Source organism: Oncorhynchus keta, chromosome 9 (assembly GCF_023373465.1).
Source record: "Oncorhynchus keta strain PuntledgeMale-10-30-2019 chromosome 9, Oket_V2, whole genome shotgun sequence".
NCBI lineage: Eukaryota > Metazoa > Chordata > Actinopteri > Salmoniformes > Salmonidae > Oncorhynchus > Oncorhynchus keta.
Genome location: NC_068429.1, coordinates 31849113 through 31861328, shown reverse-complemented (window position 1 = coordinate 31861328; position 12216 = coordinate 31849113). Strand labels below are relative to the sequence as shown.

The 12216-nt window shown below is 41.9% G+C and overlaps 1 protein-coding gene across 1 annotated transcript in view; it reads right to left on the bottom strand.

Annotated features, from left to right (window-relative positions):
- Positions 1 to 12216, bottom strand: part of LOC118387553 (nuclear pore complex protein Nup214) — a 75787-nt gene that overhangs the window by 49010 nt on the left and 14561 nt on the right. The window contains 5 exon segments of the mRNA XM_035776021.2: positions 854 to 937; positions 1068 to 1147; positions 4388 to 4527; positions 7355 to 7844; positions 7988 to 8146. Of these exon segments, the coding sequence (XP_035631914.2) occupies positions 854 to 937; positions 1068 to 1147; positions 4388 to 4527; positions 7355 to 7844; positions 7988 to 8146 (953 nt within the window).

Below are 12216 nucleotides of genomic sequence, written 5' to 3'. Positions count from 1 at the left end.
ATATAAATTTGCTAATATAAAAAATAAAAAAATCTTTATTGGGTATTGATGAAAGAAAACAACCTATTTAATACATTTTATAATAAGGCTGTAATGTAACAAATGTGGAAAAAGTCAATGATCTGAATACTTTCCAAATGCACTGTATATTCCCAGTCCATAGATTGAAATAAATAAATTAGGACTATTTACTGATTTCCTTATATGAACTGTAACTCAGTCAAATCTTAGAAATTGTTGCATTTATATATTGTCTTTCAGTGTATTTAGTGAAGTTGACATTATTTTCACATATTTCGTAATGTAATAATAATTTGAATATCAACGCATTGATTGGTAAGGCCTGCTTTTTGCATGCCTTTCTTTTTTTTTGGGGGGGGTCTATATTAGGCTCTATATGTACAATTATATAAATTATACAATTGTATAACATTGAAGTCCTTGAAAATATAAATGAAGAGCTTGAAAATAAATAATCACTAAAAGTCCTTGTCTGTATGAACCCTGCTTAAAGGATGTATAGTCCTAGGCCCATGTTGTAAAGGTGGAATTATGGGCCAATTTGCAAATATATTCCCCCAAGTACACAAGTGGAACTGCATTAAAAAAAAAGTTGTTGTTGTTGTTTCAAAGCATTTTGAAATGTTTATACCAACGTCAAACATTAGACCCATTATTTATAGCAAGACCCATATCGCGTAAATTGGTTGGAGCATGGTGCTGGGTTCGATTCCTTTTTGGGTTTACTCCACTGAATGTGTGTGGTTATGATAATAAATAGGATTCATAATCAAATAAAAAAGTTATTAAGTAGCAGTAGTTTGAGAGAAATACTACTGGATTAATCAGTTACCTCCTCCATTATTCCAGCCATGACTGGGTCTGAGCCCTTCCTCTGCTGCAGCTGCCTTTCCAGGGCATTCACACTCAGCGCTGCCTAGAGGACGGCAAACAGACAGATATCTTGAGACACTGCATTTGTCTCTACTATTATGACCTGTACTACAAGACATTGATTGCTGGTCTAATATCTTATTTATTTGAAAAGGCAGATGATGTTTTAGTACCTGTGGTGTGGGTGCACTTGTCTGGGTGGCTGGGGAACATTTCTGTACAACCGTGGGGGGTGTACCGGTTTGGACTGGGCCTGAAACAGAAAGACAGAATGGATATCAACAATATCACAAACCAAAACAATAAAGATGCTAATGTTGAAAAAATAAGTACAGTGCCTTCAGAAATGATTCATACCCCTTGACTTTTCACCACATTCTGTTATGTTACAGCCTGAATTCAAAATAGATTAACATTAATTTATTTAATCTGACCCACCACACACACACAATACCCCATAATGTCAAAGTGAAAACATGTCACAAAGGCAGAAGTTTACATACACCTTACCCAAATACATTTAAACTCAGTTTTTCACAATTCCTGACATTTAATGTAAGTACAAATTCCCTGCCTTCGGTCAGTTTGGATCACCACTTTATTTTAAGAATGCGAAATAATAATAGTAGAGAGACTGATTTATTTCATCACATTCCCAGTGGGTCAGAAGTTTACATATACTCAATAGGTATTTGGTAGCATTGCCGTTAAATTGTTTAACTTGGATCAAACCATTCAGTTAGCCTTCCACAATAAGTTGGGTGAATGTTGGCCTATTCCTGACAGAGCTAGAGCTGGTGTAACTGAGTCAGGTTCGTAGGCCTCCTTGCTTGCACACGCTTTTATCAGTTCTGCCCACAATTGTTCGATGGGATTGAGGTCAGGGCTTCAATACCTTGACTTTGTTGTCCTTAAGCCATTTCGCCACAACTTTGGAAGTATGCTTGGGGTCATTTGGAAGACCCATTTGTAAGACCCATTTGTGACCAAGCTTTAACTTCCTGACTGATGTCTTGACATGTTGCTTCAATATGTCCACATAATTTCTCTTCCTCATGATGGTATCTATTTTGTGAAGTGCACGAGTCCCTCCTGCAGTAAAGCACCCCCACAACATGATGTGCTTCAAGGCGGAGATGGTGTTCTTCGGCTTGCAAGCCTCCCCCATTTTCCTCCAAACATAACGATGGTCATAATGGTCAAACAGTTCTATTTTTGTTTCATCAGACCAGAGGACATTTCTCCAAAAAGTACTATCTTTGTCCTCATGTGCAGTTGCAATCCGTAGTCTGGCTTTTTTATGGTAGTTTTGGAGCAGTGGCTTCTTCCTTGCTGAGCGGCCTTTCGTTATGTCGATATGGGACTCGTTTTACTGTGGATATAGATACTTTTGTACCCATTTCCTCCAGCATCTTCACAAGGTCCTTTACTGTTGTTCTGAGATTGATTTGCACTTTTCGCACCAAAGTACTTTCATCTCTAGGAGACAGAACGCGTCTCCTTCCTGAGCAGTATGATGGCTGCGTGGTCCCATGGTGTTTATACTTGCGTACTATTGTTTGTACAGATGAACGTGGTACCTTCAGGAGTTTGAAAATTGCTCCCAAGGATGAACCGGACTTGTGGAGGTCTACAATTTATTTTCTGAGGTCTTGACTGATTTCTTTTGATTTTCCCATGATGTCAAGCAACGAGGCACTGAGTTTGAAGGTAGGCCTTGAAATACATCCACAGGTACACCTCCAATTGACTCAAATGATGTCAATTAGCCTATCAGAAGCTTTTAAAGCCATGGCATCATTTTCTGGAATTTTCAAACTGTTTAAGGCACAGTCAACTTAGTGTATATAAACTTCTGACCCACTGGAATTGTGATACAGTGAGTTGTAAGTTAAATAATCTGTCTGTAAAAAATTGTTGGAAAAATTACTTAGGACATCTACTTTGTGCATGACACAAGAGACTTGCCAAAACTATAGTTTGTTAACAAGAAATTTGTGGAGTGGTTGAAAAACAAGTTTTAATGACTCCAACCTAAGTGTATGTAAACTTCCGACTTCAACCGTATAACACTCCAAATTGAGCACAGGTGCATGCAATTTCATTTGATCAGCCTTGAGATGTTTCTACAACTTGGAGTCCACCTGTGGACAATTCAATTAACTGGACATGATTTGGAAAGGCACACACCTGTCTATATAAGGTCCCACAGATGATAGTGCATGTCAGAGCAAAAACCAAGCCATGAGGTCAGAGGAATTGTGCGTAGATCATCAAGGTAGAATTGCAATGAGGCATATCTGGGGACAGTTATGAAACAATTTCTAGAGTGTTGAAAGTTTCCAAGACCACAGTGTTTTTTAGCGTTGGGAAATTGAAAATATGGAACTACCCAGACTCTGCCTAGAGATGGCCATCCGACCAAACTGAGCAACCAGGCAAGAATGACCTTGGTCAGGGAGGTGACCAAGAACCCAATGACCACTGACAGAACTACAGCTATCCTTGGCAGAGATGGGAGAATCTGCCAGAAGGACAAGAGTCTCTACAGCACTTCACCATTTTGGGCTTTATGGGAGAGTGGCTGGACGGAAGCCACTCCTGAGAAAAAGGCACATGACAGTATGCCTGGAGTTTTCAAAAAGGCATGTGAAAGACTCAGAGCATACGGCCAAAGATTCTGTGGTCTGATGAGATTTTCTATAAACCATTTGGCCTGAATGCAAAGCTCTATTTCTGGAGATAACCTGTCACAGCTCATGACCTGTCTAACACCATCCCTATCGTGAATCATGGTGGTGGCAGCATCGTGCTATGGGATGCTTTTCAGCGGCAGGCACTGGGAGACTGGTAAGAATAGAGGGAACAGTGAATAGAGCCAAATCCTTGATGAGAACCTGCTTCAGTGTAAAAATGACCAGGGGCGTAGATCTATGTTCCAACTGGATAATGACCTCAAGCATACAGCCGAAGCAACTCTGGAATGGCTTCAGAACAAGAATGTGAAAGACCTTGAGTGACCCAGCCAAAGCCCGGACTTGATTCCCATTGAAAATCTACGGAAATAAATTGAAGATTGCTGTTCACCACCGCTCGCTATCAAACTCAACAGAGCTTGAGGAAATCTGCAAGGGAAATTAATGGGAGAAAGTCCCCAAATCCAGATGTGCAAAGCTGATAGACATACCCAAGACAACTCAAAGCTGTAATCACTGCCAAATGTACTCATACAAAGTATTGACTCAGGGGTGTGAATACTTATGTAAATTACATTTAATTTTCAATAAATTTGCTAACATTTCTAAAAACATGTTTTCACTTTGTCATTATGGGGTGTTGTGTGTATATGGGTGAATACATGTTTATATTTAATCAATTTTGAATTCAGGCTGCAACAAAATGTGGAATAAGTCAGGGGGTATGAATACTTTCTGAAGGCACTGTACAGCTGTATGAATTATGCTGTATAAACAAAGCTTATTATTCTCCTTACCTGGCATGGCTGCAGACTTGGTGACTATGGGCAGAGGAGCGGAATGGCTGCTGGGCTCAGAGAAGGCAGCTTTGGGTGTGGAGTTCAAGGAGAAGGGCTGGGAAGCTGGAGCTGCAGCAAGGGTCTCTACTGCCAGGAATCTGAGGGACAGAAACATAAGCATGTCTAGCTAAGCCAGCCAACAAACATCTAAGTCAGGGATGGGCAACTTTGATGGGGGTAGGGGCCATAAAACACAGAACTCATCATGAGGGGCCGGCAGTGGCTCGTGGGTCTGCGTACCCACATCCAGACGCTGCACTTGATGAATTTATGAAATTGCTTCTCCAAATATTATTAAGGATGCACCTGTTAAGAAACTGACTGTTAGAAGGGTTAAGGCTCCATGGATTGATCAGGAAATGAAAAACTGTATGGTTGAAAGAGATGGGGCAAAAGAAGCGGATAATAAGTCTGGCTGCACATCTGACTGGGTGACTTACTGCAAATTGAGAAAAGATGTGACTAAACTCAACAAAAAGAAGAAGAAACTGTATCATGAAGCCAAGATCAATGATAAAGAATGATGGGAAAAAAACTTGAGCACTTTAAATGAAATGGGCAGAAAGAGAAATTTAACTCCATCTTTCATCGAATCAGGCCCAAACAAAAAAACATTTGATGTTGCCAATTAATTTAATGATTATTTCATTGGGCAAACGAACAGTGAGCCATCGTATTCATGCATAAAAAAACAAGCATCGCAAGTTTGAATTTTGTAAAGTTAGTGTGGGAGGTGGGAAAATTATTGTTATCGATCAATAATGACAAACCTCCTGGCGTTGACAACTTAGATGGAAAGCTACTGAGAATGGTATCTGACTCTATATCCACTCCTATCTGTCATATCTTTAATCTGAGCCTAGAGGAAAGACTTCAGCCTCAGGCCTGGAGGGAAGCCAAAGTAATGCCGCTACACAAGAGTGGTAAAGGGGCCTTTACTGGTTCTAACCAGACCTATAAGTTTGCTGCTAGCTCTTAGCAAACTCTTTTTTTTTTTTAAATGGTGTTTGACCAAATACAATGCTATTTCTCTGTTAACAAATGAAGAACAGACATTCAGTATGCTAATAAAGGGCACTCAACAAATGGCAGATGTTTTGTTGAAATAAATTGATAATAAGCTTGTGGGAGCTGTACTGTTCGATTTCAGTGCAGCCTTTGATATTATTGACCATAACCTGTTGTTGAAAAAAACTTGTGTTTTATGGCTTTTCAACTTCAGCTCTGAATCCAGGATATGGCAATCTACAAAATATAACTCAAAGGGTTTTCTTTAATGGAAGCTTCTCTAATGTCAAACATGTAAAGTGTGGTGTACCGCAGGGCAGCTCTCTAGGCCCTCTACTCTTTTCTATTTTTACCAATGACCTGCCACTGGCATTAAAACAACATGTGTGTCCATGTATGCTAATGTTCAACCAAATACACCGATGTTCAACCATATACACATCTGAAATCACAGCTATTGAAGTAATTGAAACCCTTAACAAAGAGCTGCAGTCTGTTTTGGAAAGGGTGGCCAGTAATTAACTGGTCTTGAACATCTCTAAACTAAGAGCATTGTATTTGGTACAAATCAATACCCTAAATTCTAAACCTCAGCTGAATCTGGTAATGAACGGTGTGGCTGATGAACAAGTTGAGACTAAATTACTTGCCATTACCTTAGATTGTAAAAGGTCAAAACATATGGTTGTAAAAATGGGGAGAGGTCTGTCCGTAATAAAAAGAGATGCTCTGCTTTTTTGACACCATACTCCAAAAAGCAAGTTCTGCAGAGTGTAGTTTTGTCTTTTCTTGATTATTGTCCAGTCATGTGGTCAAATGCTGCAAGGAAAGGTGTAGTTAAGCTCCAGCTGGCCCAGAACAGTGGCACGTTTTGCTCTTCATTGTAATCAGAGGGCTGATATAAATACAAGACTGACTGCATCACTTCTTTTAATAAGAAACATTACATTTGTTGAAAATCCCAAATTGTTTGCATAGTCTACTTACAAACAGCTCTGAGACACACACTTACCCCACCAGACATGCCACCAGGGGTCTTATCACAGTCCCCAAATCCAGAACAAATTCAAAAAGCGTACATAGAGTCATTAATGCATGGAACTCCATTCCATCTTATACTGCCCAAATAAACAGCAAACCTTGTTTCAAAAACAGATAAAGCAGGACCTCACAACACCTCTCCCCTCTTTGACCTAGATAGTTTGTGTGTATGTTCTGATATGTAGGCTGTGTGCCTTTACACTTTTTTTATGTAGTTCTGTCCTTGAGCTGTGCTTGTGTATTAATGTTTCGTATTATGTCATGCTTCATGTTTTGTGTGGACGCCAGGAAGAGTAGCTGCTCCTTTTGCAAGAGCTAATGTGGATACTAATAAAATACCAAATTCAGCCCCCCCCCCCACCACCACCTAGCGAACAAAACATTTCTGTGACACTCCTCATGACATCAAAGAGGATAAAAAGTATATTTGAAAGATTTCTTTGCGATGGGGCGGAGAGAAGATGTAGCAATTTGATAACTAATTTCATGCAAATCTACACATTTTGCCATAGGGTGGATGATAACTGATGATCAATGGGCCCCACCCCAGGTGGTAATTCATCCATGCTTACTACAAGTTTAGATAGCGGGCCACTAGACTAACTTAACAGTAAATAAATAACACATTAAATAAAACTATTTTGCCGACATGGGCTAATTAAGTTACTGCTGATGCACAAACAAATTTCAAAACTGCACCTTGTGTATTCTATTACTCGAACTCTCAACAGTAAGTTGAGACCCTAACAGAGTTGTTTTTAACTGAGTTGAAATTGGTCCGCATGCCTACAAAAGGGGGGCCGTCAGTTGCTCATACCTGAACTACGTGAAATGTAAACAGTCAAAGTTATTCAGGTACTTATATTAACCTCTCACCTGTCATTGAGGTTCATCTTCACAGCGGGAGTGGTTGGCTCGGGGGTGCCTCGGAGTACCATGATGGGGGAGGCGGTGGCCAGGCGATGGGGGATGGGCTTTGGAGTGGGGGCCGGAACTGGAGCCATTTCGACCACTGGAAGTTTGGGGGCACTGACGGAGAAGGCCGAAGCTGCGGCTGGGGTTTCTGTCAGGGGCTTGGAAGAGAAGGAGAAGCTACCCAAGGTGCCCAAGGCTGGGCTCGCGCTGAAGGCCGTAGAGCCCCCCAGAAAGAAGGCGGAGGGAGCAGTGGAAGAGGGGGGCATGGAGAACGAGAAGCCGGATGAGGAGGCTGGAGCTGGGGCTGCAGTGAACAGTGAAACAGAGGCAGGGGAGGAGGCAGGGGGAGGAGGGTTTGGTGTGGTGGCCAAGGGGAGGCGGAGCGGAGGGAACGCCGCAGGGGCTGATGGGAGAGAGGAGGTAGGGTAAGGGGGTGGGGGAGCTGCAGATCCTGCAATGCAGAGAGGAGAGCTGTTTTTAGTGGATCCTATCAAAACACTATTATAAATACTTTACAGTATGATAGTAGTATAGGTATTGCAAGTTTCATAAGACAAATGTATTCAGTGTTGAAAAGCTGGAGGTCCTCCAGACCTGCAGGGGGCAGTCTCTCTCCGTCCAGGGCCAGGCTGGTGGGGGCAGCGACCAGCTGCTTGACCCCAGGGTTGAAGTTGAGCAGTGAAAAGGGGCACAGCACTCCGTCTGTAGACAGCAGCAACAGAGTGGGCGCCGGGGGCAAAGTCTTCTCATCGGCTGTAGTGACATAGCGAGGAAAAGAGGCATCAAGTACAGTATTTTGTTTATACACATTTTTTTATTTTACCTTTATCTAACTAGGCAAGTCAGTTAAGAACAAATTCTTATTTTCAATGACGGCCTAGGAACAGTGTGTTAACTGCCTGTTCAGATTTGTAACTTGTCAGCTCAGGGGTTTGAACTTGCAACCTTCCGGTTACTAGTCCAACGCTCTAACCACTAGGCTACCCTGCCGCCCAGTATAACTAACTAAGTATAACTATTGGTAGCAAGAGAGAAACACACAGGAATACACACACTTTAACTGAAACAAAAAGGCAAACACCCAGCCAGACAGACACACACACACACACACACACACACACACACACACACACTGAAGCTCATGGAAGATGCACACCCACACACAAGTACCCAGGACATTAACAAAAGCCGAGACAAGTACAAGGACAAAGCATATGAATTGCTATATTGCTGTGAGACGTGAGAGACCTTGAGTTCTTAGTAAGAAACAAAGCCCAGAGCACTTGGAGAACAACCAGCACTAAAGCCAGTGTGATGAGACAAATAATGAGTCTGCTTGCCTGAGACTGCTCTCCAGAGAGAACAACAGTTTGTAAAGCTCAAGGTAAACCTCATCAGCATTCTCAGACATGCTTGTCTGGTTCTGTTTGTTGATGTTCTCACATTCGTCCGAGTCATTGTAATGAACGTGGGCCTCCACCCCCTCTCTTTCTATCCAATACAGCCTAGGTCTCTCGAGACAGGGCTTGATGAGAATACAATCACTTAAAAATGCTACTCAAATTGATAGTTTGGTTTGCTGGTGGAGTCTTAAGCAGGGAGCCCAGACAGCAACATCAGATACCAGATACCAGTAGATACCGAGACAGACAGTAGCTTATCACTATTCATCTGACAGCTGCCAAAAAGAACGTGCAAACCAGCGCCGCATACCAAATGCTACTGACTGACACTGAGGAGCGGAACATTGCAGTGCATAAAAAATAAAAACAAAACTTCAGACGAGAGTATTGTTTTCTTTCGACCAATCGATTGGTAGAAATTTTCAAAATGTATATTTTTTTCCATATATAGACAAACCCTATGTGTTTTAATAAAATCAACTATACAGTGCTTTCGGAAAGCATTCAGACACCTTGACTTTTTTCACATTTTGTTACATTTACAGCCTTATTCTAAAATTTGTTTTAAAAAATACTTTTCATCAATCTACACGCAATACCCCATAACAGCAAAGCGTAAAGAGGTTAAGAAAAGAAAACAGAAATACCTTATTTACATAAGTATTCAGACACTTTGCTATGAGACTCTAAATTGAGATCAGGTGTTTCCACTGATCATCCTTGAGATGTTTCTACAACTTGATTGGAGTCCACCTGTGGTAAATTCAATTGACAAGACATGATTTGGAAAGGCACACACCAGTCTATATAAGGTCCCCCAGTTGACAGTGCACGTCAGAGCAAAAACAGAGCAAAAACCAAGCCGTGAGGTTGAGAGAATTGTCCGTAGATCTCCGAGACAGGATTGTGTCGAGGTAAAGATTTGGGGAAGGGTACCAAAAAATGTCCTCAACATTGAAGGTCCCCAAGAACACAGTGGCCTCCATCATTCTTAAAATGGAAGACTCTTCCTAGACCTGGCCGCCCGGCCAAACTGAACAATCGGGGGAGAAGGGCCTTGGTCAGGGAAGTGACTAAGAACCTGATGGTCACTGACAAAGCTCCAAAGTTCCTCTGTGGGGATGGGAGAACTGTCCAGAAGGACAACCATCACTGCAGCATTGTACCAATCAGGCCTTTATGGTAGAGTGGCCAGACGGAAGCCACTCCTCAGTAAAAGGCACATGACTGCCTGCTTGGAGTTTGCCAAAAAGCACCTAAAGGACTCTGACCACGAGAAACAAGATTCTCTTGAACTCTGACCTGAATGCCAAGCATCACATCTGGAAGAAACCTGGCACCATCCCTACAGTGAAGCATGGTGGTGACAGCATCATGCTGTGGGGATGTTTTTCAACGGCAGAGACTTGGAGACTAGTCAGGATCAAGGGAAAGATCAATGGAGCAAAGTAGAGAAAGATCCTTGATGAAAACCTGCTCAGGACCTCAGACTGGGACGAAGGTTCCCTTCCAATGTCCTTGAGTGGCTCAGCCAGAGCCCAGACTTGAACCTGATAAAACATCTCTGGAGACCTGAAATTAGCTGTGCAGCGACACTCCCCATTCAACTTGACAGAGCTTGAGAGGTTCTGCAGAGAAGAATGGGAGAAACATCAAATACAGGTGTGCCAAGCATGTAGCGTCATACCCAAGAAGACTTGAGGCTGTAATCCCTGCCAAAGGTGCATCAGAAAAGTACTGAGTAAAGGGTCTGAATACTTATGTAAATGTGATATCTGTAGCCTCCTGGGTGGCGCAGTGGGTTGGATGCGGGTTGGATGCGCGTTGTGTTAAGAAGCAGCGCGGCTTGGTTGGGTTGTGTATCGGAGGACGCATGACTTTCAACCTTAGTCTCTCCCGAGCCCGTACGGGAGTTGTAGCGATGAGACAAGATAGTAGCCACTAAAACGATTGGATACCACGAAATTGGGGAGAAAACGGGGTGTAAATTTAAACATGTGATTTTTTTTTCACATTTGCAAACATTTCTAAAAATCTGCTTTTGCTTCATCATTTTGGGGTATTATGTGTAGATTGAGGGAAAAACAGCAATTGAATCCATTTTAGAATAAGGGTGTACACTTCAAATTTTCATACAAAAATGTGAAAAAAGTCAAGTGGTCTGAATACTTTCTGAATGCACTGTACATTGTGAGCTCTACAAGCGTGTCCACTCCTACAATCAGAACGGTAAACTACTGTAGTAGTATTAGTAGTAATAATAATAATAACACTGAGTATACCAAAGATTAGGAATTCATTCCTAATATTGAGTTGCAGCCCCCCTTTTGCCCTCAGAACAGCCTCAATTGGTCGAAGTTTGGAATATACAAGGTGTCGAAAGCGTTCCACAAGGATGCTGGCCCATATTGACTCCAATGCTTCCCACAATTGTATCAAGTTGGCTGGATGTCCTTTGGGTGGTGGAGCATTGTGGATACAAACGGGTAACTGTTGAGCGTGAAAAACCCAGCAGCGGTACAGTTCTTGACACAAACCTGTGCGCCTGGTATCAAAACCCGTTCAAAAGGCACTTAAATATTTTGTCTTCCCCACTCACCATCTGAATAGCACATATACACAATCCATGTCTTAAGGCTTAAAAATCCTTCCTTATTCCCCTTCATCTGATTGAAGAAAATTGAACAGGTTACATCAATAAGGGATCATAGCTTTCACCAGGATTCACTTGGTCAGTCTGTCATGGAAAGAGCAGGTGTCCTTAATGTTTTGTATATTCTTAATATTGAATGCATGAAGAGAAATTACCATAACCAAACCAACATTGTAGATTAGAAATTCTGGGAATTAACGGTAAATGTAGACTGCTACTGGTGATATACGTCATGGGGAATTGATAGAAACTAACCATCACAAGAGTACTCCACTATAACTTGTCCTGGAATGGTTGTAGGGCTGTCCCAGACTAAACTAAAGATCTTGGTCTGCCTAGAAGGTCAGCATCCTGGAGTCGCCTCTTCACTGTTGACGTTGAGACGGGTGTTTTGCAGGTACGATTTAACGAAGCTGCCAGTTGAGGACTTGTGAGGCGTCTGTTTCTCAAATTAGACACTAATGTACTTGTCCTCCTGCTCATTTGTGCACCGGACCCTCCCACTCTTTCTATTCTGGTTAGGGCCAGTTTGCGCTGTTCTGTGAAGGGAGTAGTACACAGAGTTGTACAAGATCTTCAATTTCTTGGCAATTTCTCACATGGAATAGCTTTCATTCCTCAGAACAAGAATAGACTAACAAGTTTCAGAAGAAAGGTATTTGTTTCTGGCCATTTGGAGCTTGTAATCAAACCCACAAATGCTGATGCTCCAGATACTCAACTAGTCTAAAGGCCAGTTTTATTGCTTCTTTATATCAGGACAGCAG